The sequence below is a fragment of the Entelurus aequoreus genome, linkage group LG08 (assembly GCF_033978785.1).
Source record: "Entelurus aequoreus isolate RoL-2023_Sb linkage group LG08, RoL_Eaeq_v1.1, whole genome shotgun sequence".
In the NCBI taxonomy this organism is placed as follows: domain Eukaryota; kingdom Metazoa; phylum Chordata; class Actinopteri; order Syngnathiformes; family Syngnathidae; genus Entelurus; species Entelurus aequoreus.
The window spans coordinates 28256914-28278290 of NC_084738.1; the positions used below are offsets into that span (position 1 = coordinate 28256914).

The 21377-nt window shown below is 38.5% G+C and overlaps 1 protein-coding gene across 2 annotated transcripts; it reads right to left on the bottom strand.

Moving 5' to 3' along the window:
- Positions 1 to 544: 544 nt before the first annotated feature.
- rangap1b (Ran GTPase activating protein 1b) lies at positions 545 to 15412 on the bottom strand. Of its 2 annotated transcripts, none has more exons than XM_062054953.1 (16): positions 15294 to 15412; positions 14223 to 14339; positions 8874 to 9001; positions 8712 to 8771; positions 8325 to 8504; positions 8057 to 8191; positions 7391 to 7549; positions 7196 to 7309; positions 5841 to 5940; positions 5667 to 5751; positions 5458 to 5605; positions 4242 to 4325; positions 4072 to 4174; positions 3876 to 3964; positions 1557 to 1678; positions 545 to 1467 (listed from the first exon to the last, which is right to left on the bottom strand). In XM_062054953.1, the coding sequence occupies exons 2-16, from the start codon at positions 14332 to 14334 to the stop codon at positions 1383 to 1385; spliced, it is 1704 nt and encodes a 567-aa protein (XP_061910937.1). In that variant the 5' UTR covers positions 14335 to 14339; positions 15294 to 15412; the 3' UTR covers positions 545 to 1382. The 2 variants fall into 2 exon arrangements, with proteins under 2 accessions (XP_061910937.1, XP_061910936.1); XM_062054952.1 differs by lacking the exon at positions 15294 to 15412 and adding an exon at positions 14674 to 14769 and having other exon boundaries at positions 547 to 1467.
- Between the last annotated feature and the right edge of the window lie 5965 nt (positions 15413 to 21377).

Genomic DNA, 21377 nt, shown 5'->3' on the forward strand with positions numbered 1-21377 from the left:
ATAATTTAAATTCAGAAAAAAAAAAGTATATATTTGTCTTTTTTGGCATTAGCCTGGATTTGTGAATATAGAATTATCCTAGTTGACAAATATTTTTACTGCATTCTGTGTAAGTTTTCTATTAAAGCAAAAGGACAATTTCTGTGATATCAAAAAGCATAATATAAGTACTAAACGATAAATCCGAACAGTTCAGGCAACAATAATTGGGACATTTAAAAAAATAAATAGTTTATCATCTCTTTTTAAAGATTACAAAATGAGCATTCTGGAGAAACTTCCTCAATAAATATGGATAGGAGTGAGTAACAAAATTATAATTTGTGAACAGTTTAAAGCATGTCTAAAGTTGAGAGTGAAACGATGGACACCACCATAGACATCTTGGATATATTAGCCGAAGCCCAATTTTCAATTAGGAAGCAGATAAATAAATGCTGCAATCATCATTTGTAATAAGTGTTGTACAAAAGTAGTTTACTTGGGACAGTATTAAGCCACCAGGAGCCAAGTATGCAGTCTTCATAGTACTGTATGTGCATATAAGTGGGGAAGAGCGTGGTTTTAAACAGTCACACATATTTCACCGTTCAAGGACAAATTATTTTTTATTCAGATTATAATAAAAAAGTAAAAGAAATTGACAAAACTTGAGTTGTATTAAGAGTTTAGTATAAATAACATTCAATAAACATTGTGATAATTATAAATGAAGGAAAATCTGTTACTCTGAAAGCCAATACAAAATATTTGAGCCACTTCACCCTGAACACTGTTCAGTTTCTATGATGCTATAATGAGGTAATTCTGAAACTGAACATACAACATAAGTGCACAATTTTAAGTAAGACTGACGATAAAAGACATCAATATCATGTTGACAATGTTTTTCTTTCCAGTGAGTAACATTTCAAAATGATGCAGATACAATGATGCATTATTTCAGTGTTAAACATTAACAAGAAAAACAGCAAACACCTTTACCATTTTGATAATATGCAGTCCATGTTCCCTGTATTAATATTACAATATAGATTAAAAGATAGTGTATGTATGTGATGTATCCCTTAAAAAAAACATGTCAAAGTATGTAAAAGTGCACATTTGCAAACCAAAGCACAATCCTACAAAATCTGCCATTTTACTGTAAACTATCTTGACTTTTTCTTTCCCCACAAAAACCCGGAGGTTAATATGCAGATATGTATCATTATGATTACTGTGTATTCTTTATAAAAATAAAAATCTCTAGCATGAGTAAAAAAATATAAAAAAAACATATACTGGACAGATTTGATACAATCAACAGTGGTTTCACAGGCTTCTATTGTGGAGGAATGAATACCAGAATGTGTGTGCGTGTATTTTTCGGCAGCGGTCCATCAATGTTGTTCAAGGCACCTCTTTTCTAAGGCGGAGCTTAATCTCTCCATGCTACTGCTGCACAAATTGAGAGCGTCGCGGTTCCTGCACAGTTACACAAAAACACGATGTATGAACACACTCACATGGATGCCAGCATTGCAATTCCCTTCATTGGCGTTGGCGTTTCCTACTTTGACAGGACAATGTGAAGCAGGGAGGCGTGGTGCTGGGCAAAGTAGTCTTGCTGGACGGCATGTTCCAAACATAACAGTTGGCCTGCTACCAGTGGCACTTTTTTCGTCTTCCCTTCTCCCTGAAACACACAAAAATAAAAATGAGAAAAAGTTAATAAATGGGTGCTCACTGGGAATTTGGAAATTTCCATCGTTTTTACATTCCTAATTGCCCACTCATGAGAAATGCATATTAGATCCCCCCATTAATTGGGGTTACATTTCAACACCACCCGTGAGTGACACATAAAAATACTCAGCACTAATGAATGATAAAGAAAGGTGATTGATAGAAAAGATGGAATCAAAGTAACAATCTAGTCTTTAGCCTGGTTGATAGGCTACTGCATCAACCATACACTGCTCTGCAGGCCGCTGAATGATCCCATCTCGCAGCCTGAGGTGATGCAGGTGTCCCTCCGAAGCCACGTCTACATAATCCACACTGCCTGCCTGTTGTAATTCTAAAAACAATTTATGATTATATTTAACTTGTGCTTACCTTGCTGTACGTTTTGAGGCCAAATTATTCCAAAGTTGACTGTCGAAAGCTAGTGCTGCTGCAGCCACACAGGTAACGTCACATCATTGTGTGCATTTATTTATGCTGTACATTTTATGCCTTGTTATTATGTACAATGGTACCTCAATTTACAAGCTGAATTAATTTGATGACCAAGCTTGTAAAGTACTCATACCTCAAATCCGGAAAAAGCGCAATTTTAACATATAATATGCTTTTTAAAAGAAAAAAAAGCTTTTCGATAATAAATATTGCATGAAAACAATACAAAATAATATACTACTAACAGCTACAGTAGTCTTCTGAATTTATGTAATACTGTTCAGCATTTACTTCGGAGAGAATACTTTTGTAAGTGTATTGTAGAGGCTGCTTATACGTCATGTAGGCCCTTTTCCACCGCAGGAACTTTTTCACTTACCCAGTGGAAATAAAATTCCCCGTTTCCATCAAAAACTACCCGGGTAGATTTAGTTCTTCCGGAACCTTTCGGGGTTCCTCCTAGCCAGGTGGGACTTTTCCAAGCGACCAGGAACCTTTTCGGGGCGGGCTGTTCTGTCGAACGCTGATCGGCTTAACACAGTTGGCGGCATTCCTAAAACTTATTTTTCAAACACACGACGGCCATTTGAATATACGCGGCGACTTGTTTATTTCTTATGTATTTACTGAGGGGACTAATTTCTGACCGTTTATAAACATTTCAGTGCACTTTGTTTTAAATCATATCATTTTGTAAATGATTGCTTTGTATTTAATTTACTTACTTGTTAATAAAAAACTGTGACCCAATATTGTCTGTTTAGTTATATGGTATCAGTGTAGAAATACAGTAAATCACTCCTCCATATATCATCAGCCTGATTTGTAAACTACCCTGAACTGTGAAATGCGGTGGAAACACAAACCACACACTTCTACAGGAAGTGTTTCAGTGTTTATAGCGTCACCCTTATTGTTAATTTTAAAGCCAAAGTACATCCATTCGCCCTCTTCTGGCTCCACCCCGTTTCCACTTGTAAGTGGTCTGTGTGTGTGTTGACACACATGCACCTCTACTCATATTACCAGCAATGTCACCACGGAGCGCTATCCAAAAGAAAAAGGGATTATTGGTATTTTTCAAAGGCAGTACAGTACCTTTTTTAATAAATTAGTACTACAGTACTTTATTATTACCGGTATACGGTATAACCCTACTATGTACCAAAGAAATGCTTGACCGTCCAGTTTGTTAAGTCAGGACTACACAGAACAAATTCAAACATCTAAAACAGCATCTGCAGCTTCTCAATATATTTATGGATAAATGTTCGTTGGTTTGTTTGTTTCTCTGCTTCAACCATCTACTTCTGTGTTGCGCTAACTTTCTCACTTCCTTAGAGGGCAGGATTGAGTCGATCTCTGAGCTGCGCTGAAACGCAAAGGTCAACGGTCAAATCAAAACTTCTTGTGTAAACGAAGCAGCAACATGTAACAATATACTAACTCTTTTTTTGCGCAAACGCACAACCCTGTGACAAAGACTACTTAAACTGGTGGCGAGTTGGGCTTGTAACTCAAATCATGTTTTCAACTTAAAGCAAAAAAAAAAAAAAAATCAGACAGCTAGCTTGTATTGCAAACTACTCTTAAGTTGAGGTACAGCGGTACTTACAGTATATCAAACAGACTTGAGGTGAATGAAATGTGTTTTCTGCAAGAAACGGCCTATTTTGATTATACCCGGAGAGAAAAAGTGTGTGATATTGTACCTGGAGGATTCCCATGAGGACCAGCAGGGTAGAGAGAAAGGTGTACGCCTGGAAGGCTGAACCAGAGAGAAGCTTTCTCAACAGCATGTCTGTGAGAAAGAGACACATCTCTTTAGAAGACAGAATGGACAGGATGTTTCATCTTTCAACACATTGTGGGCCCACTGAGGGAAAAGGAGAGTGTTATCTTATTCACCACAAGTTTCCAGCACTGTGGTCTGGATGACAGGTTTCTCACTGTATAAAGAAGCCACTTTCAGAAGAACATCAGCTGCCTTATGTGGGTTCGTCATGTCCACCTGAGGAAGCAGCATAGTCATGTGTTTGTGGCGTGAAGCTGTGTTTTTAAAAATGTTGAATTCACACCTCTGGCAGCAGTTGTCTAGTCATCTCTCCGAGCTGAAGAAGCTTCTCAGCAGATGGGCAAGCAACGAAAGACAATACCTCATCCTGTGGTACCGCAATCACAAAAAACATAGCAATTACCATTTTTGTTTCTTGCAAACTTACTGTAAATGATCTAATTAAAGCTGGGGTGTTCATTTAATACTAATCATTAGGAGCACATAAGAAAATGGAAATGAAGACATAGCTCTTTGACCAGATGGTCATTTAATAACACAGCAGCAACAAAACCAATGTTGTAATACTGCTGAGTCAGTATTAATACTGCTAAGAAGTTAAAACAGAAAATGCATGACTTTCACACCTGACTGGAGAGTCCCGATAGAACTTTTTCACCTACGATACCCAGCGCTTCAATTATTTTCTGTTACGTACTCCCTCGGAAGAAGAAAACATTCCCGCCCCACAACTATAAATAGTACAATTGTCTATAAAACTGTTATATGTACACCTCTGCATAACACTGTGTCCTTATTAACAACAAAAACAACAAAATAAATACTGATCAACCTACAATAAATAACTTTTGACATTTTTTTAAAGGTTGTAACAGAAATTATTTAAAGTGCATCAATTTGCCTGAAATTCCCCCCAAAATGAAGCCCTTATTTAAACTATGAATTTTTTTTGACCATTTGATACTGAAAAATAAAATTAAATAAACTCAATAAATAATACATTCACATTGATCAGCCACATTTACTCAGAGCACAATATATAAAAGTTTTTAACCTACAAAACAAAAATGAATAAAACAATTTGCGCAGATTTTTTTTTCTTTATAAAAATGAGAAGGTCAGAATTAATGGCTACGACGAGCATGTTTAGCAGTGCACAGCTTTTTGAAGCGGAGTTTAGATAAATGGATTGAGCTGCTTGAGGCTTGCCACTCATGATATTCAAATAAAAACTGCATCAGGAAGTTGCCTAAAGCCACAGCTGTTAATGCCAATGTTTTTGACCCAAAGGTAATTAGAGACCCAGATTATAGAAGACGAGGCGGTTAACCAGAAGCTTCAACAGAAAAATGTACAGGATACATTTAAAATATACTCTATATTTGTAATTGCTGACCTCTTGTGGGCTACACACACACAACAACAATATAAACATATTGCTGAATTACTAAATACTTCTGGAGGTAGAGGGTAGAATAATTTTATAAGTGTCATCTTACTGGACAATGGCACTTGGAAGAACTGTCTTCTTTTGCCAGCAATCCATTTTCTTTTCCAAACTCCTCCCCATTGCAACAGTCGTCATTTGCCGCTGCCTCGCCCTCATCATTATCATCATCATCATCATCAGGTTCTCCCTCGTCGTCACTAAAAAGAGCACAATGTATGAATCAGAACCACTCAGAGCATCGAGTTGCACAAATATTACCTGAGTGAAGCCAGCATTACTGCTTTGTCTTGGCTCTCCATGGCTTCCCTGAGACACTCACAGCCATCCTCGCCCAAAAAGTTTCCTAGTATCACACACAAGTAATTTTTAGTAAAAAAAACTAAACCTGAAATCATCACCTGGGTTTGTTTGCTCAGCGGTTAATCCCAATACCGTTCAGATCCACTTTCTCCATGTAAGGTTTGTCCATGACGGCCTGAGCCACCACGAGCGCCGCTGCCTCTTTGATCTCTCCAAAGGACAGATTCAGCTCCTGCAAGTAGAGCAGCATAATGAGACTACATTATTTTTCTCCCCAATCATTAGAAATTAGTTTCTGTCATGTGGAAATTAATGGAGATGATTACATAATGTATTCACTACGCTGTGAAGCAATGAAAGAAGAGGACTTTTGATATGGTAGTGTTTAGCAAAGTGTGTGATGAGTTCAGGTCCTAGTATGCTGCCTCAAGGGCTGCAGTAGAAATCGGAATACAGTACAGTAGATCCGGGCCATTCGCAGAGTTTAGGGCCCAAAACTGTAAATAATGGACATATTCATAAAAAGTCGCTAAAAAGGCATATGTTTTGATACTGATGACCAACGGTATACTCTTATTACATTAAATTCAGCTTCACACTTTCAGTTTTAGACACACAGTATTGTACAAAACATGCAGTTACACAAAATCACATCTTGACTAAAGTACTGTATCTTTCTGCTGGAAAATCAGAATCAGCTTTATTGTCATTACGCAGGGTAACGAGATTGAGGCCATTCCATACAGTGCAATAAACAAGTGTACACTCTATACAGAGGGTGAAATGAATATGTACATGAATATCTACATGAAACAGGGAATGTTAAGTGATTTGACTCGTGGGACAGCACGTTTACTAAATTCATGGTTGCACCACATTTTCTCCCTACTTTGTATTTAATCTACCACCAGCCGAGTCATACCAAAGACTATAAAAATGGGACCCATTACCTCCCTGCTTGGCACTCAGCATCAAGGGTTGGAGTTGGGGGTTAAATCACCAAAATGATTCCCGGGCGCGGCGCCGCTGCTGCCCTCTGCTCCCCAAGGGGATGGGTCAAATGCAGAGGACAAATTTCACCACATCTAGTGTGTGTGTGACAATCATTGGTACTTTAATCTTTAATCTTAATCTTAATATGAAAACAACTAATTATTAACAATTTAAATTTGAGAAAATAAATATGCGCTATGCGGGAGTGCGAATGCCGAACTGCAAATAGGCGGGGCTCTACTGTAGGGCGCACCATTTTGATTTGTTTAGTCCAATGCTATAATATGAAAGAAAAATATAAAATAATAATATGAGAGCAGATGTTTTACCTTAGACAGGTCTATTAATTTGATCAACCCATCAACTTTGGAACAAAAATGCCATTAATTTGTACATATTATATAGTGATAATTGTCCAAACTGACATGTCAGGTACTTATATTTACACACAATGAAGTAAAACTGCAGCAGTATGGCTTGAGTTTGGGTAGCACCTTCAGGATTGGCAAGCCCTCTCTTAGGACTGCTGCGAGGGCAATCGCTCCTTCACAGCGGACCAAGCAGTCACCAAAGTTGATCACCTGGACATTCCTCAGATGCCCCAGAGCCTGAAGGAGGAATAAGAGTAAAAACAACTATTGACCCCAACCTATGTTGATGGAAAGTGTGTTGGACTAAAGAGGCCTGACCTGTGCCATAGCCAATGTTCCTCTCTTTGTGAAGGTGTTGTCGTTGAGGTTGAGCACCCGCAGGTCTGGGTTGTGTCGCATGGCAGAAGCTAAAGCGATGACGCCTGCATAGTTGATGCCGTTCTGGGGCATGTGGACCTCCTCCAGACTTCCCATCAACTGAGGTATGGATTTTTTTTAAAGATACCAAATCAAAATGCATAATTGACAGTACCTTTCTATGATTCGAGATAACCACAATGTATTTCACTGGATATCTGGATTTTCTCAGATTTTATTGAAAATATCAGATTATTAAGAAGTGTTTGTCATATTTTGTCCACCTCATGTAATGCTAGAGTGTATAAATAAAACTAGTGTGTTAAATTGTATGTTTGCATGTCATGAAGTAGCTAGTGAGTCCATCAAACAAACAAGTACAAATGGATTATTTCAATAACAGGTTATATATATTTCAGATGTTATTTAACTGTAAGTAGGAGTACCATGCAATATTATATCTTCTAAAATTGACCAGTGTTTTAACTGTACTTAATGCCTTGAATATCAATTCAACTACTAATAAATCAGATGTTCATCTCTAAAATTGTGTTTTTGTGCTAAAAGTTGTGGTTACTTATTAACTGCACCTAACATTGATGAAGTAGTAAGTTAACCTCTTTTTACCTGAAAGGCCTTGGCCAGGGCACTGGATCCTTCATTTTCTAAACGATTTCTTCCAGCAACAAATATTCTCAATTTGAGCGCAGATCCAGCAGTTACTGAGGATCTGTGGCACTCCATCAGTGCTTCTGCCAGAATCTGCAGAAACCACACAGCATCTGCATCATCACCATGCATTAACGCAGCTTAGTGTGGAATTGTTTTACAGTGTTTTTTAATAAAGTTGGACAATTTTCTTCTTTTTAAAAAGGAAGAGATGCCAAGAGCTCACCTTTCCTCCTCCGATTCCCATCCCACAATTGTTGAGTCTTAACTCTTTCAAGGTGTGGCAGGTAGGACTTTTAAGAAGCTGTTGGATGCCCCGCACGCCATCTGGTCCAAACGCATTATCACTCAAGTCCAGCACAGTCAGACGGGCCCCTGCCATCATTATTCCGCTGCTCAGTGATTCCTGATAAACCCATGAATTATAAACATACGATACATTTTTTTTTTTAACAATTACCTAAATGGTTCATTCAAGCGTAAATTTAAGGATTCACAATATGCACTGAAAGAAGCCTCATACAGAGTTACTATCAATCTATACATACAGTATTAGATACAGTATATAATCACAATAAATGTCATTTAGTGGATGAATAGATTAACTTCTCACTAGGGCTTTTGGGATTTCAGAGCGCAGTCTTCCAGTAAAAAGGTCGCTCCAATAACAACTCTGAAAGACAGTCATTGAAAAACACAATCATTTACAGATAAGATCATAATATTGAGGTTGGTTGTCTAAAGTTTCTCCAAGTGACTTTAGGAAAGTGTATACCTGAAGCCAATGTTTGCTTTCCAGTGCCTGGGCGATGGCTACGGCTGCCTCAACGCCCAAAGTGTTTCCCTCCAAGCGCAAGGCTCTCAAATCTTGACACTGTTCTATCTCCTGCACCAGCTCCTCCACTGTAGGGACACATATGGTCAAGAAGAACATAGTCTGGGTGATAGATGTTTGCCTATTACACACTGCTCATAAAAAGTTAGCGATATTTGTCTTTCAGGTAAAGTTTTAGGATGAACCTACAATGTACAGTAACCTTTGCAGGTCAACTTAATTTGAAATTCTATTTTGAATGTCCTTCGGTACTTTTAACACAACTTATCTTCCTGTCGCGAGTGAAAGGTACTTAAAGAGAGAAGGGGAGTGTTATTGCAGCTGGAACCAATGGATACTTTACAACAATCACAGTCAGCACAATGATTTTTTTTTTGAGGTGCTCGTCCGGCCGATGCAGCGTGCGCTAGTGTCTCAACACAGGAGCGTTATCCAGGTTTCACTGACTGAAGTTGAAAATGAAAACCGTGAAGTACAACCAGATGCCTGGAAAACAGCGAAGCTTGAAGTGTATTCAAGGGTTAAAATGTGTGAATGTTGTCTAGGGTTACTCTACGGGAGTGAAGGACACTGATGTGATCCCCCCAACCACCAATATTTTCAGGATCTACCGGGAAAGTCCCAAAGATCGACTCTTCAATCACGATTGACATGTTGGCAACCCCTCCTCTAAGCTCAGTGGTCACTTCTTCCTGTTTGAAGCAAGGCACTGTTAATTAAAGGGGACCTATTCTGCAAAAACAACTTTTCTTAATAATTGATCCCTGTTTCTGTGTATTTAGGATCTGCATAAGTCCCAAAAATGTTAGATCAAACCATTGGGCATGGCGGACATATTGATAAAACAATAATGCCTCCCTTTGATCTTCCTCCAAGTGAGCTGTTTGGAATTTGCCCAATTTGTGACGTTTTTCTCATCGTCAGCGGATTTCTCCAGATATGGCAAAGTTTTACCCCAAGAGCTTTGCCATTGTAGTCAATAAGTTTCTTTTTTTTTTCCCTCTATCCTCTTGGTTGTGGGGCAGACTGGATCGTACATGCACATGCATTCTCCGCAGTGCCGTTTCTAATACAAAGTAACGTATAGTTTGATCTTATATCGGTCAGTAAAACAATCTATGCAACATTTTGAAAAAAAAAAAACACCATTACATGTAGCCCACAAGGAAGTGTTTTAAAGGTAGAAAATAAAAATCATATTACCGCTTTAAGTTAGGCGTAAAACGTAATGAAACAAACAGTTGGGGAATGTTTGGCTGATCAGATCAATTATGTTTTTTTATTCAATTGTATGTACTGCATCTTTATTTTTCACAAACGTAAACATCTTCAAATAGACATTAACATTAATTCAACACAATGTATTTAACAGATAAACGTGCCGTAAACAATAGATTGTTCCAGAATTACAGTAGTTGCAGCAGCACACAGGGTAGAAGATTTTTGCCTGTGTGCGCAACAATATACTGTGTGCTCAGTGCTAAGTCAGATAGTTCACATAGTTGTACATAAACACAGACCAGATTACAGTAACAACAGTTTTTAGGTAACCCAGGTAGTTCGGCACCCTACCTTCATCTAAATCCGCACGGGGACGCGAACCCTGGTTGTCCGCACAAAATGCGAGTGTACTGACCACTGAGCTAAAAGCCTGGGCTGGCGATAACCAGCTACAATGAGTAGTTTCTGTTACATTTAGCTAATTTTACATAATTTTTTATGTCTCCCTGCATGCAGCAGTGTGCCATGGAAGTGACAATGAAAAACGGCATGAATTTGACAGGAGAATATTGCACAATAAAAAGTACCTTTAGGACCAGTTTAATTTAAAAAAACAATTGTATACAAGACGGTAGCGTGTCTAGAGGGAGGCGCTAGGCCACCCCAAGGTGCCACTCCACTCAGAGGCAACACAATTTAAAGCAATGTTTTCAAAAATGTGGTACTATCTAGTGGCACACTAAAGAATTGCTTAATTTGGGTCTCCAAACTATAGCTGCAGATCATCACAAGTTTATTTTCAAAACATGAAAATCTACTATTGAGTCTGCTCTACTGCCCAACAGACGAAAGACAACATAATTTATTATTAATCACATATACTGGTTGCACAGACTCAATATATAGGTCCAAATTGGACAACCTTTCTAAGTCATGGTCTAATTAATCAAAACCCAACACAGAACATTAAACTATGTGATACAAAAACACACAACTTTTCCAATGAACTATGTGGACTATATAAAATGTCTAATTGTACCATACACAATTTAAAAAAATACACATTTAACCCATTTACTATAGGCCTGATGAGTAATATTCAAAACACTCGCCACATTTCCACATGTTTGACGCATTATAGTTGCTTGAGAGACATCGATAGCAAATTGATGGATGGCTAGATATTTCTGATTGATTACAAAACTTTAAGGAGATCAGAGAAGTAAAAGGTAGGAATGGTTCACATAATCTTAATGTTCAATGTTTTTTGGTTTATACTTCATACTGTAGCAGTCCTGGCATCAGTAAGCTATGCCCGCCCTGGGCTGGAGGCTGTTTATCTTTTTTTATTTACATTGGAGCAGGTAAAAAAAAAAAAGGATGATAAGTCATCAAAACAAAGGCATGTTGACTGAGACGATAACACAATTACCTGACATGTTTGAGTATAAACATGGAAAGAAAATGTTGACAGAAACAAAATCCAATCATATTTAATTTTGTCTTGTCGAAGGGTGGGACAAGTTTGGAATATATTCAATCACAGCTCTTTAATGGCGTACCTTGAAAGAGGGGTCGAGATTAGTTATGAACGAGAGCCAATCAGATGCTTTTAGTTGAGAGATAAGGAATTCACCGCCAAAACCAAAATGTATGGCTTTATCTTGTTCCACATCGTATGTAGTACACCTGAGAGAAAGTGAACAGGACTTTTTTTAAATTTCATTGCCATGACGCCGTCAGCAGGCAAGTTATCAATCGTGACATCTGTAAGTCAAATCTTTTATTTACTGCTATCGGTGTTGCGCCAAAAAAATTATTCCCAGCCAAAAATGTATTCCCGCCGCGGGAATGCCTATACTGCTTTCGGGCTTCGTCTGTCCACAACTGATTACTACATGTAGGACAAACACTTACTTACATTTGTGGTTATCGTAAGGATATGTGTTTGAAATTATTCAAGTCTTTATCACGTCTGATAAATAACAGAGTTTGCCATTTCTATGGTAATAATGAGATCGTAAAGGACTGTTATTGATCCAACGTTGATGTGCTAAAACCTCTTGTTTAGAAGCTACATACAGTATTAACTGTTCTTTAAACATGCACATAATACATTTTAATCAAGTGTTTGGATGTATTCCTTTAGGAGAGTTGCATATGATAATAAAGTACATACTGTTCTGTTTACGTGTTAAAGTACCCTTTATACCCATATGAGTTACATACATGATAATAAAGTACATACTGTACTGTTTGTGTTGAAATACCCTTTAAAAAGCTCAAATCAACCCCCACATATTGACACATCTCATCTGTACATATCCTTAGGGTATTCTATTGATGTATGTAAATATCAAAATATTAGTTTAAATCCCTTTTTGGCAACCAAGAATACATTGATTTAATGAATACTTCCAAACTCTTCAATATTTGCTATACGCATGGACAAAGAACAGTTAATATTAAATGTAGCTTCTAAGGAAGAAAGAGGTTTTAGCACATCAATAGTGGATCTACAACAATCCTTTACAACTAATAGCATAGAGACCAACTCTTTCATTTTTCGGACACGATAAAGACTTAAATAATTTCAAACACATATCTCATCATGGCAGGTATTCTTTATTGATTAATGATGTCCAATGATGAGCAGCCAGGTTCCAGACATCTGTGGTCCTTCACTAAACGTAAATAATTTTAGTTACAATGTTTTTTGTGTTTGAAGAGTTTGCCTGCCAACACAAGAACAGGCGCATTCAACTGTTTTAAACGTTATTTCATTCCCATGCATATTTTGTTATTCAACCGTAATTCTAGTTCTACTCAGTTTAGATCATTTATTTGTTGGGAAAATACTCTTAAAGGAACACGGTGTAATAGGTTAAATTGTGTTGAATAAAAGGTTACATTGTTACAATTTTACTTCAATGAAGAGGAATTTTGACATACAGCATTTGTATTTTGCACCGACTGTTGCAAGTTGTCTGAAGTACTGTAATAGCTCAATGCTTTGCAATTTTGTATAATGTCAGCAATTGTCTTAAAGAAAATATTCACTCCATACTTGGTGGTGACAACCATGGTAAACTACTATAGTAGCTACATCTGCTATTGGGGTAGACTGACTGTTTTATGGGTGCCACTTCTTTAAAAAAAAAAAGTCTGGACAGGCCACTGATACAAGATCTATAAGTCCTAGGGGTTCCCTGCTCCATCTCTATTTTAGTTTGGGGGTCCTAGGCCTGGACAGCATTGAAGACCCCATGGTCCAAGTTTAATGCCCCCACTCAACATCTATTCCATAATTATCATCTCTTAAGACTGACAGAGTTCAATATTTATCACAATGCTTGTCTAACCTATCAAGTTATCCACAGGCTGAATCTCAGGCTCTGTAGCTTGGTTCCTATCTATCGTCCCCAGCATGCCCACAACACTTGTAACTTTGACCTGATATCAGGTAAACATCGTCTACTGGCTTGTACTGCTCGAAGTGTGGTATGCAGAGGACCAAAGATCTGGAACCGGCTTGACGAGAGCCTCAGGATGCTGTATTCATTCTCCAACTTCAAAAAGAAACTGAAATCATACCTATTAACCACCTATCTCTAATGCCTCACATGAATGGCTAGTGCTCCTTTAGAGGATTAGCATTGTCACATGTGGCTTCGAGGTAGACTACTGTTGGGTTGTGCGTGATTGAATGTATGTATGTATGTATGTATGTATGTGTATGCTTGCTTCTGTGCTCCCATTTTGTGTTTGTCATATCACGTTTTTGTGTTTGCCACCATGTTTCAGCATTCCATGCATATACTGACCTCTGGACCCCCTGCCAAAAGCTTCTTCTAGTTTATCTGGGGGACACTTTCACTTACCACCATCCTCAAATGGATATTCACTATACTGTTGTAATTGTAAATAAACTAAACTTGAAACTTGGTTTAGTCAATGTTCAAACTAAGAACCCCTTTGAAAGTTACTGGTGCATTTAAGGTCCATCCTTATAATTCACCGTAAAGCTGAATATCCAAAAGTGTTTGTGAGTAGTGTCGTAGACCAAACCTGATTCTGCGTTGTCCAGCTTCAGCCCTAAGCCTTTGAAGCTCAACTCTCCATCCCCAACATGTGTGTTGGAGAGAGAATCAACCAGCTCGGCAATGTCATCTGAAGCCATGATGTCTACAAGTCATTCCAAACACGGTGTTAGGTCATCATAGGTAAGTTTCCAACAGGTTAAGCATTTACAAAATCCGCTAAAGCGATGTCTAAAATAAGTATAATGACGTTTTACAAACGTACAAGTGATGAAACCGTAGACGTCTTTACGTAAGAATAAAAAAAGACGTCCGCGGTTAGCTCAATCGAAGCTAGCAGGTGCTACTCTCACTTATCAATAGTCGCTCTATTAAAGCATAAACGAGATAAGACTTCCCAGCCCGGTGAATTGGTAACATGGTCACCAGTCTAGTCACAGTTAGAAGATAAATGACTGCCAACAAGAAACAAACTTTACCACCAGGAGAAAATTCCAAGGAAATAATAGCGAATCCACGCTGTTCCGTCTCAAATCGCGCCGGTTGCGGAGGCTTGTGACGTCATGTCTTCCGGGTTCTTTCTTCAGCAACACGTTACGTCATGCATATAAATGCTCTGCTTCATGGTGCACTGACGCTATCTGCTGCTCAGACACCAAACTGCAACGATTGACTTCTCATACTCGTACTGTATATTTACAGTATTTAAACGGATTAACTGATCTTTAATTTGGTGCACATACTAGATCACGACATTAAAAAGTTAATAATTTACATTTTTATTTTAAAATGTCCAAGAAATAATATATTTTAATGTCCAAATATTTCAAAAAAAAAAAGTGCATATATATATATATATATATATATATATATATATATATATATATATATATATATATATATATATATATATATATATATATTTATTTATTTGTTTATTTTAAATAGCTAAAATGCATGATAGTAGGCTACAACATATTCTAGTAAAATTGCTATTAAAAAAGCAGAATTTAAAAAATAAATAAATAAAAAAGGAAAAAAAACGAAAATAAGTATCGGGGGCCAAGGGATAACATCCATCCATCCATCCATTTTCTACCGCTTGTCCCTTTTGGGGTTGCTAGGCGTGCTGGAGCCTATCTCAGCTGCATTTGGGCAGAAGGCGGGGTACACCCTGGACAAGTCGCCACTTCATCACAGGGCCAACACAGATAGACATACAACATTCACACTCACATTCACACACTAGGGACCAATTAGTGTTGCCAATCAACCTATTCCCAGGTGCAAGTCTTTGGAGGTGGGAGGAAGCCGGAGTACCCGGAGGGAAACCACGCAGTCAGAAGTGAAGTGAAGTGAATTATATTTATATTGTGCTTTTCTCTAGTGACTCAAAGCGCTATACATAGTGAAACCCGATATCTAAGTTACATTTAAACCAGTGTGTGTGACACTGGGAGCAGGTGGGTAAAGTGTCTTGCCAAAGGACACAACGGCAGTGACTAGGATGGCGGAAGCGGGGATCGAACCTGGAACCCTCAAGTTGCTGGCACGGCTGCTCTACCAACCGAGCTACAGAACATGCAAACTCCACACAGAAAGGACATTCGTATTGTGAGGCACATGCACTAACCTCTGTCCTACCGTGCTGCCCCCAAGGGATAACATTTGTGAAAAATTGTTTTCCTGAGTATTTTAGGTTTACATTTAATCTAATTTCCTACTTTATTTTTATTATTCTGCATTATTGTATTTACAGTTATGCAAACTAAATATACCTAATGTGTTCAGTAAAATTTAAAAAGTAGTGTATTTCAAATGTTGCTGCTCTTCAACTTATATAAAATCACAAGGTGAAACAAATGATGGTGTTATTCTGCACTGAATGTGTTATCCTACTTATATTATATATATTTAACTCCGTATGTCTACAATAGCCTACAATGAACGGATCCAATAATAATAATAATACTAAAGGACTCATTTTATTTGCCAATTGCCAGTTATTTTCCTAAATAAATAAATGTTAGAATTAATGACTGCGCACAGCACAGTGGGTCGCTGCGCTTGCGCATTACGTACTTACTGTATACCTACTGTAAATGAGTTCCCACCAAATGCGTTTAATTTGGACAAGAGCTCTGTGATTTAGATACTTTAAACCAGGGGTATCCTAAGTGCGGCCTGGGGGCCCTTTGGGGCCCGAAACTAATTTATAAAAAAAAACCAGTGGCGGGCCGTGTTTTTCCCACCTAGGCCTTCAGTGATGTCCGACTTCAATGATTATCTGTTAAAATACCATAATTTATGCCACCACATGACCATTGCTGGATAAATACTATTCAAGAACACATTTACGCCCTACTGCGCATTGATCACCTCAACAGTGTACAAAACGTGTTATTTTCTGGCGCATTTAAAAATCAATTAAAACGCATCAGCAATTAAAACATATCTTATGTGGTACTGTCAAAATTATATTGCAAAAAACATATTAAAAGTGAAAAAATTTGATATTTGAACTCACAATCTGTAGCAACTATTTGACGCCGTATAAGCCAGTGGTACCCCTCGTTGTCGGCTTATTCGAGCGGAAATGGCGGGCATTTCCTCATTTCATCGCCAGAACAGCTGAGCTAGCTTCCAGGGTTGGCCGACATCGTCTCACAAGATGTAGTTTCTCTTTAAATATCCTTCTTAAAAATGGCCTTGCAAATATTTATTTGCCACCTAATCAATGTTTTGTTCTCCTTCTCTGCTATCCTGGTGTGGCTACGGCGCAACACTTCCTGCTTCCTGCTAAATTGAAACTTGTGAATGGAAACTCACTTTGGAAAGACAGGTGAGTATCCAATCACAGTCTCGTTAACATCAGGCTACTTAGAGAGGCTACTGTCAACAACTTGTGATCTGATTGGCTATCGCAATTGTCTCTCAACTGTATGTGTTCTCAAATTCATCCGCTAACGGTCCCGGTGAGTATCCAATCACGGGACGCATAAATGTCACGTTCAACGTGAGGCCATCTAGAAGGCCTTATTGACAACAATTCGTGATCTGATTGGCTATCACAACTGTCTATCACTGTATGTCCCTGTTCACTTACAGTGCAGGGACGCCTGCATTGTTGATTCTGAAGGCCTCGACTTAAACAAGTTGAAAAACTTATTCGGGTGTTACCATTTAGTGGTCAATTGTACGGAATATGTACTTCACTGTGCAACCTACTAATAAAAGTCTCAATCAATCAATCAATCAAAACTCGGGCAGATTTTGTACAGCATGGCAGCATAAGCTAGCTGAATTATGATTGGATACAATCAAAAACTAAAAACAGCAGCACTGGAACAAGCATAATATGACATGAAGAGAATATGAATACTTTTAGATATTTAGGGAAAGTAAATTCAAAAATAATTTTATCTTTAACTATGATCATGATTTCTGGTTATGTTAGTCCAGCAGAGAAGGCCTTGCTGGCCCTGACAGCCCACTACTGAAAAAAACCCATACAAATTGAAATAAAAGAGCAAACAGGGGTAATGTAGCGAGAAAAGTGTTCCAATATTGACACTGACAACACAAAGCTGCTATGCAGACATTTTATTACTTTAAAACTGGCATTGCTCAAAAATTAATACAAACATACTATCAATGGATAGATCTGAAGTTTATCTAGAGATTTAAGAATTGAAAGTAAAAATTATACATATTGATGTATGACTTCTTTTTTAACACTTTTATGAGTGTACCCAGCAGGCACAAGACATTGATACAAAGTTGATTATACATACATGTCTTTTAAAACTGACTTGGAAACAAGGTTGCAAAATAGTTGTATTTGTAAATTGAGACAATGTTGATGTCCATCATTGGATCCACAGTGTTGGTTGGGAAATGACAAAATTTCAAAGGTCAAATCGACATCACAACCTGACAGTGAATAAACGTCATCAAAAAGCATGTTTTTTCAATGTTGTATTTGTGTTGTAAAATATTGAAATTACCAAAATTCAATGGTCAAATCAACGTCAGAACACAACATTGATTAAACGTTGTCAAAAAGCATGCTGTTTCAACGTTATGTTTGAGTCGGTCAATGTCAGGACCTAATTCAACAAGTTCTTAACGTTGTTTTAATGTCTTTTGCCTGCTGGGTAGGCTAGTAAAAATTATACATATTGATGTATGACTTATTTTAACACTTTTATGAGTGTACCCAGCAGGCACAAGACATTGATACAATGTTGATTATACATACATGTCTTTTAAAACTGACTTGGAAACAAGGTTGCAAAATAGTTGTAATGAATTAAAATCAATGTTGCTATGAATTATTTACATATTTAAGGCTCCAATAACTTCACATCAAATATTCCGAATTTGAACATATTTTAGGGAAAAATATTGCATATTTTTTATTTTGCCATAATAAAGAGGGTTTTCTTTGACATAAAGGAACCAGAAAATAAAGTTTGTGTCAACGAATAGATCTTTAGTTTATCTGTACATATTTTAGTATTGAAAGAAGAAGAAAAATACATGACCTGTTTTTAACACTTTGGGTCTCCAGGACCGTTAACATTCACCAAAATAGAGGGGAGCCCTAACGGTTACAATTTATATTGGCTTTGGAAATGAAAAATATCAAAATGGCTCCGGAATGCTTTCATTTTTCAGTGCAACACCCCTGCTTTACATTGTGTTCATGTTAATGATATACATTATCTCAAATAACTAGAGCAGGGGTGTCAAAGTCAAGGCCTGCGGGCCAGATCCGGCCCGCGAATGAATGATCTATGGCCCCCGGGATGATATTTGATTAGTATTAGAACCGGCCCGCAGGCCACAGCCACCTGCTGCTGTTTTGCATGCACCAATACTCCATTAGTGTTGGCGCTAGGAACTTTCAAAATGGGGTCCCAGGGACCCCATCAAGTCATAAAAATGGGGTCCCACAGTAAATTTTTGGGGTCCCACTTTTTTGTAACTCTTTTGAAAACAAATGACAAATGTATGCATTATCCTGTTAAATGTTACATTCTATATTGTGTTTTAAAGAAAGGTTGTCATAAACGTTACTTAACCCTTGTGTGGTGTTCATATTGTTGTTACTCAGCCAGTGTTTGTGGGTCTGATGGATCCGTTGCCTTTTGTGGCTTTTAATGGCTTTTAATGCACTTTTGTGTTAAAATACTGAACAGATGTTTACCTTATCCCAAAAAACATCTGTAATGAGGTGCTTCAAGAGGCTGGTAAAGGAATACATTGTCTCCAGACTTCCCCCCACATTCGACCCATACCAGTCTGCTTATCGCCCTAACCGCTCCACAGAGGATGCCATCTCCTCTGCACTCCACCTGAGCTTAGAACATCTAGAAGGAAAGAACACACACATGCGGATGTTGTTTCTGGACTTCAGCTCGGCATTCAACACCATCATCTCACAGCACTTGGTGAGCAAACTGGCCCCCCTTGGATTCAGTACCCCCCTATGCAACTGGCTGCTTCATTTCCTCACAGACAGACCCCAGTCTGTGAGAGTGGGCAACAACACCTCCAGTGCCATCTACCTGAGCACCGGCTCCCCCCAGGGCTGCATCCTGAGTCCGCTGCTGTTCACATGGATGACCCATAACTGCTACGCCAGGTCCACTACTAACCCCATTGTGAAGTATGCGGACGACACAACAGTAGTCGGCCTCATCCGTGACAACAACGACATGTACTACAGGGAGGAGGTGAAACATCTGGTTGACTGGTGCAGAACCAACAACTTGGTCCTGAACGTCGACAAGACCAAGGAGATCATCGTCGACTTCAGGAAGCACCAGTCCAGCCACGCTCCATTCTTCATCAACGGCACAGCGGTGGAGATGGTAAGCAGCACCAAGTTCTTGGGGGTGCAGATAACTGACAATATGACCTGGTCCCTACACACCGGAGCTCTTATAAAAAGAGCTAAGCACCCAACCCACTATTCTCAGCACATTCTACAGAGGCACTATAGAGAGCCTACTGACCAACTACATCTGTCTGGACTGGAGCCTGCAGTGCCTCAGACTGGAAGTCTCTCCAGAGAGTGGTGAGGACGGCGAAAAAGATCATCAGGACTCCTCTTCCTCCTATCCGGGAGATTGCAAAAAGCCGCTGCTTGACCAGGGCTCAGAAAATCAGTAGAGACGCCTCCCACCCCCACCAAGGACTGTTTTCACTGCTGGACTCTAGAAAGAGGTTCCGCAGCCTCCGTAGCAGAACCTCTAGGTTCTGTAAACAGCTTCTTCCCTCAGGCCGTAAGACTCTTGAACGCATCCAAATAATCCCCTCAATTCCCCCCAAAAATGGATTAACTCGCTGGAATATAAAGACAATATAACATACATCCATAAACGTGGATGCATATGCAAAAGTGCAATATATTTATTTGTACAATAATCTATTTATTTATATCTGCAACTTATTGCTTTTTTATCCTGCACTACCATGAGCTAATGTAACAAAATGTCATTCTTATCTGTACTGTAAAGTTCAAATTTGAATGACAATAAAAAGTAAGTCTAAGTCTAAGACCCACAAATACTGGCTGAGTAACAACAATATGAACGTTGCATGGAAATTTCTCTGCCAGTTTCTGCATCCCACAGGGTTTCTTCTTTTGGTTTTCTGCACCTGCGGTTCCCACACAAGGTTGCAACATTGTTTGTCAACACTGTCTGCTCTCATTTTCTCGCACATTTGACCCTCTGATGTTCTGTGTACCTACACTCTGTCCTCCCCCTGTCTAGGCCTGCTGTGTGTGTGTGTGTGTGTGTGTGTGTGTGTGTGTGTGTGTGTGTGTGTGTGTGTGTGTGTGTGTGTGTGTGTGGTACACAGAACATCAATTTCCCCACTTCTATTAGCCCCGGGTCCAGTGGACCCGGACATCTTATATGTAATAGAAATGTGTAGGGGGGGGGTGTATGATGTGTGTTCATTATATATGTATTCTGATATATGTTCTTCACAGAAAATGAGCCAAAGCCAGTGATGAGTCTCAGTTTGAAAAATTTATTAATTGTAGCATTTTTCTTTTAATAAAAATCGAAAACGGGTCCCACAGACCCGAACACCACAAAAGGGTTAATTCATTAAGAAAAAATATACAAAAGAAAACACATTTTTATGCATATGTACATTTATTCAG

What these genes read in the sequence shown, in the direction of transcription:
- rangap1b (XM_062054953.1), bottom strand. Translation starts at nt 14,334, where the DNA reads ATGGCTTCAGATGACATTGCCGAGCTGGTTGATTCTCTCTCCAACACA. An exon ending in CTAGACAACTGCTGCCAGAG is followed by an intron (nt 4,175 to 4,241) that starts GTGTGAATTCAA and finishes CTGCTTCCTCAG; the next exon opens with GTGGACATGACGAACCCACA. An exon ending in CACAGTGCTGGAAACTTGTG is followed by an intron (nt 3,965 to 4,071) that starts GTGAATAAGATA and finishes TCTTTCTCACAG; the next exon opens with ACATGCTGTTGAGAAAGCTT.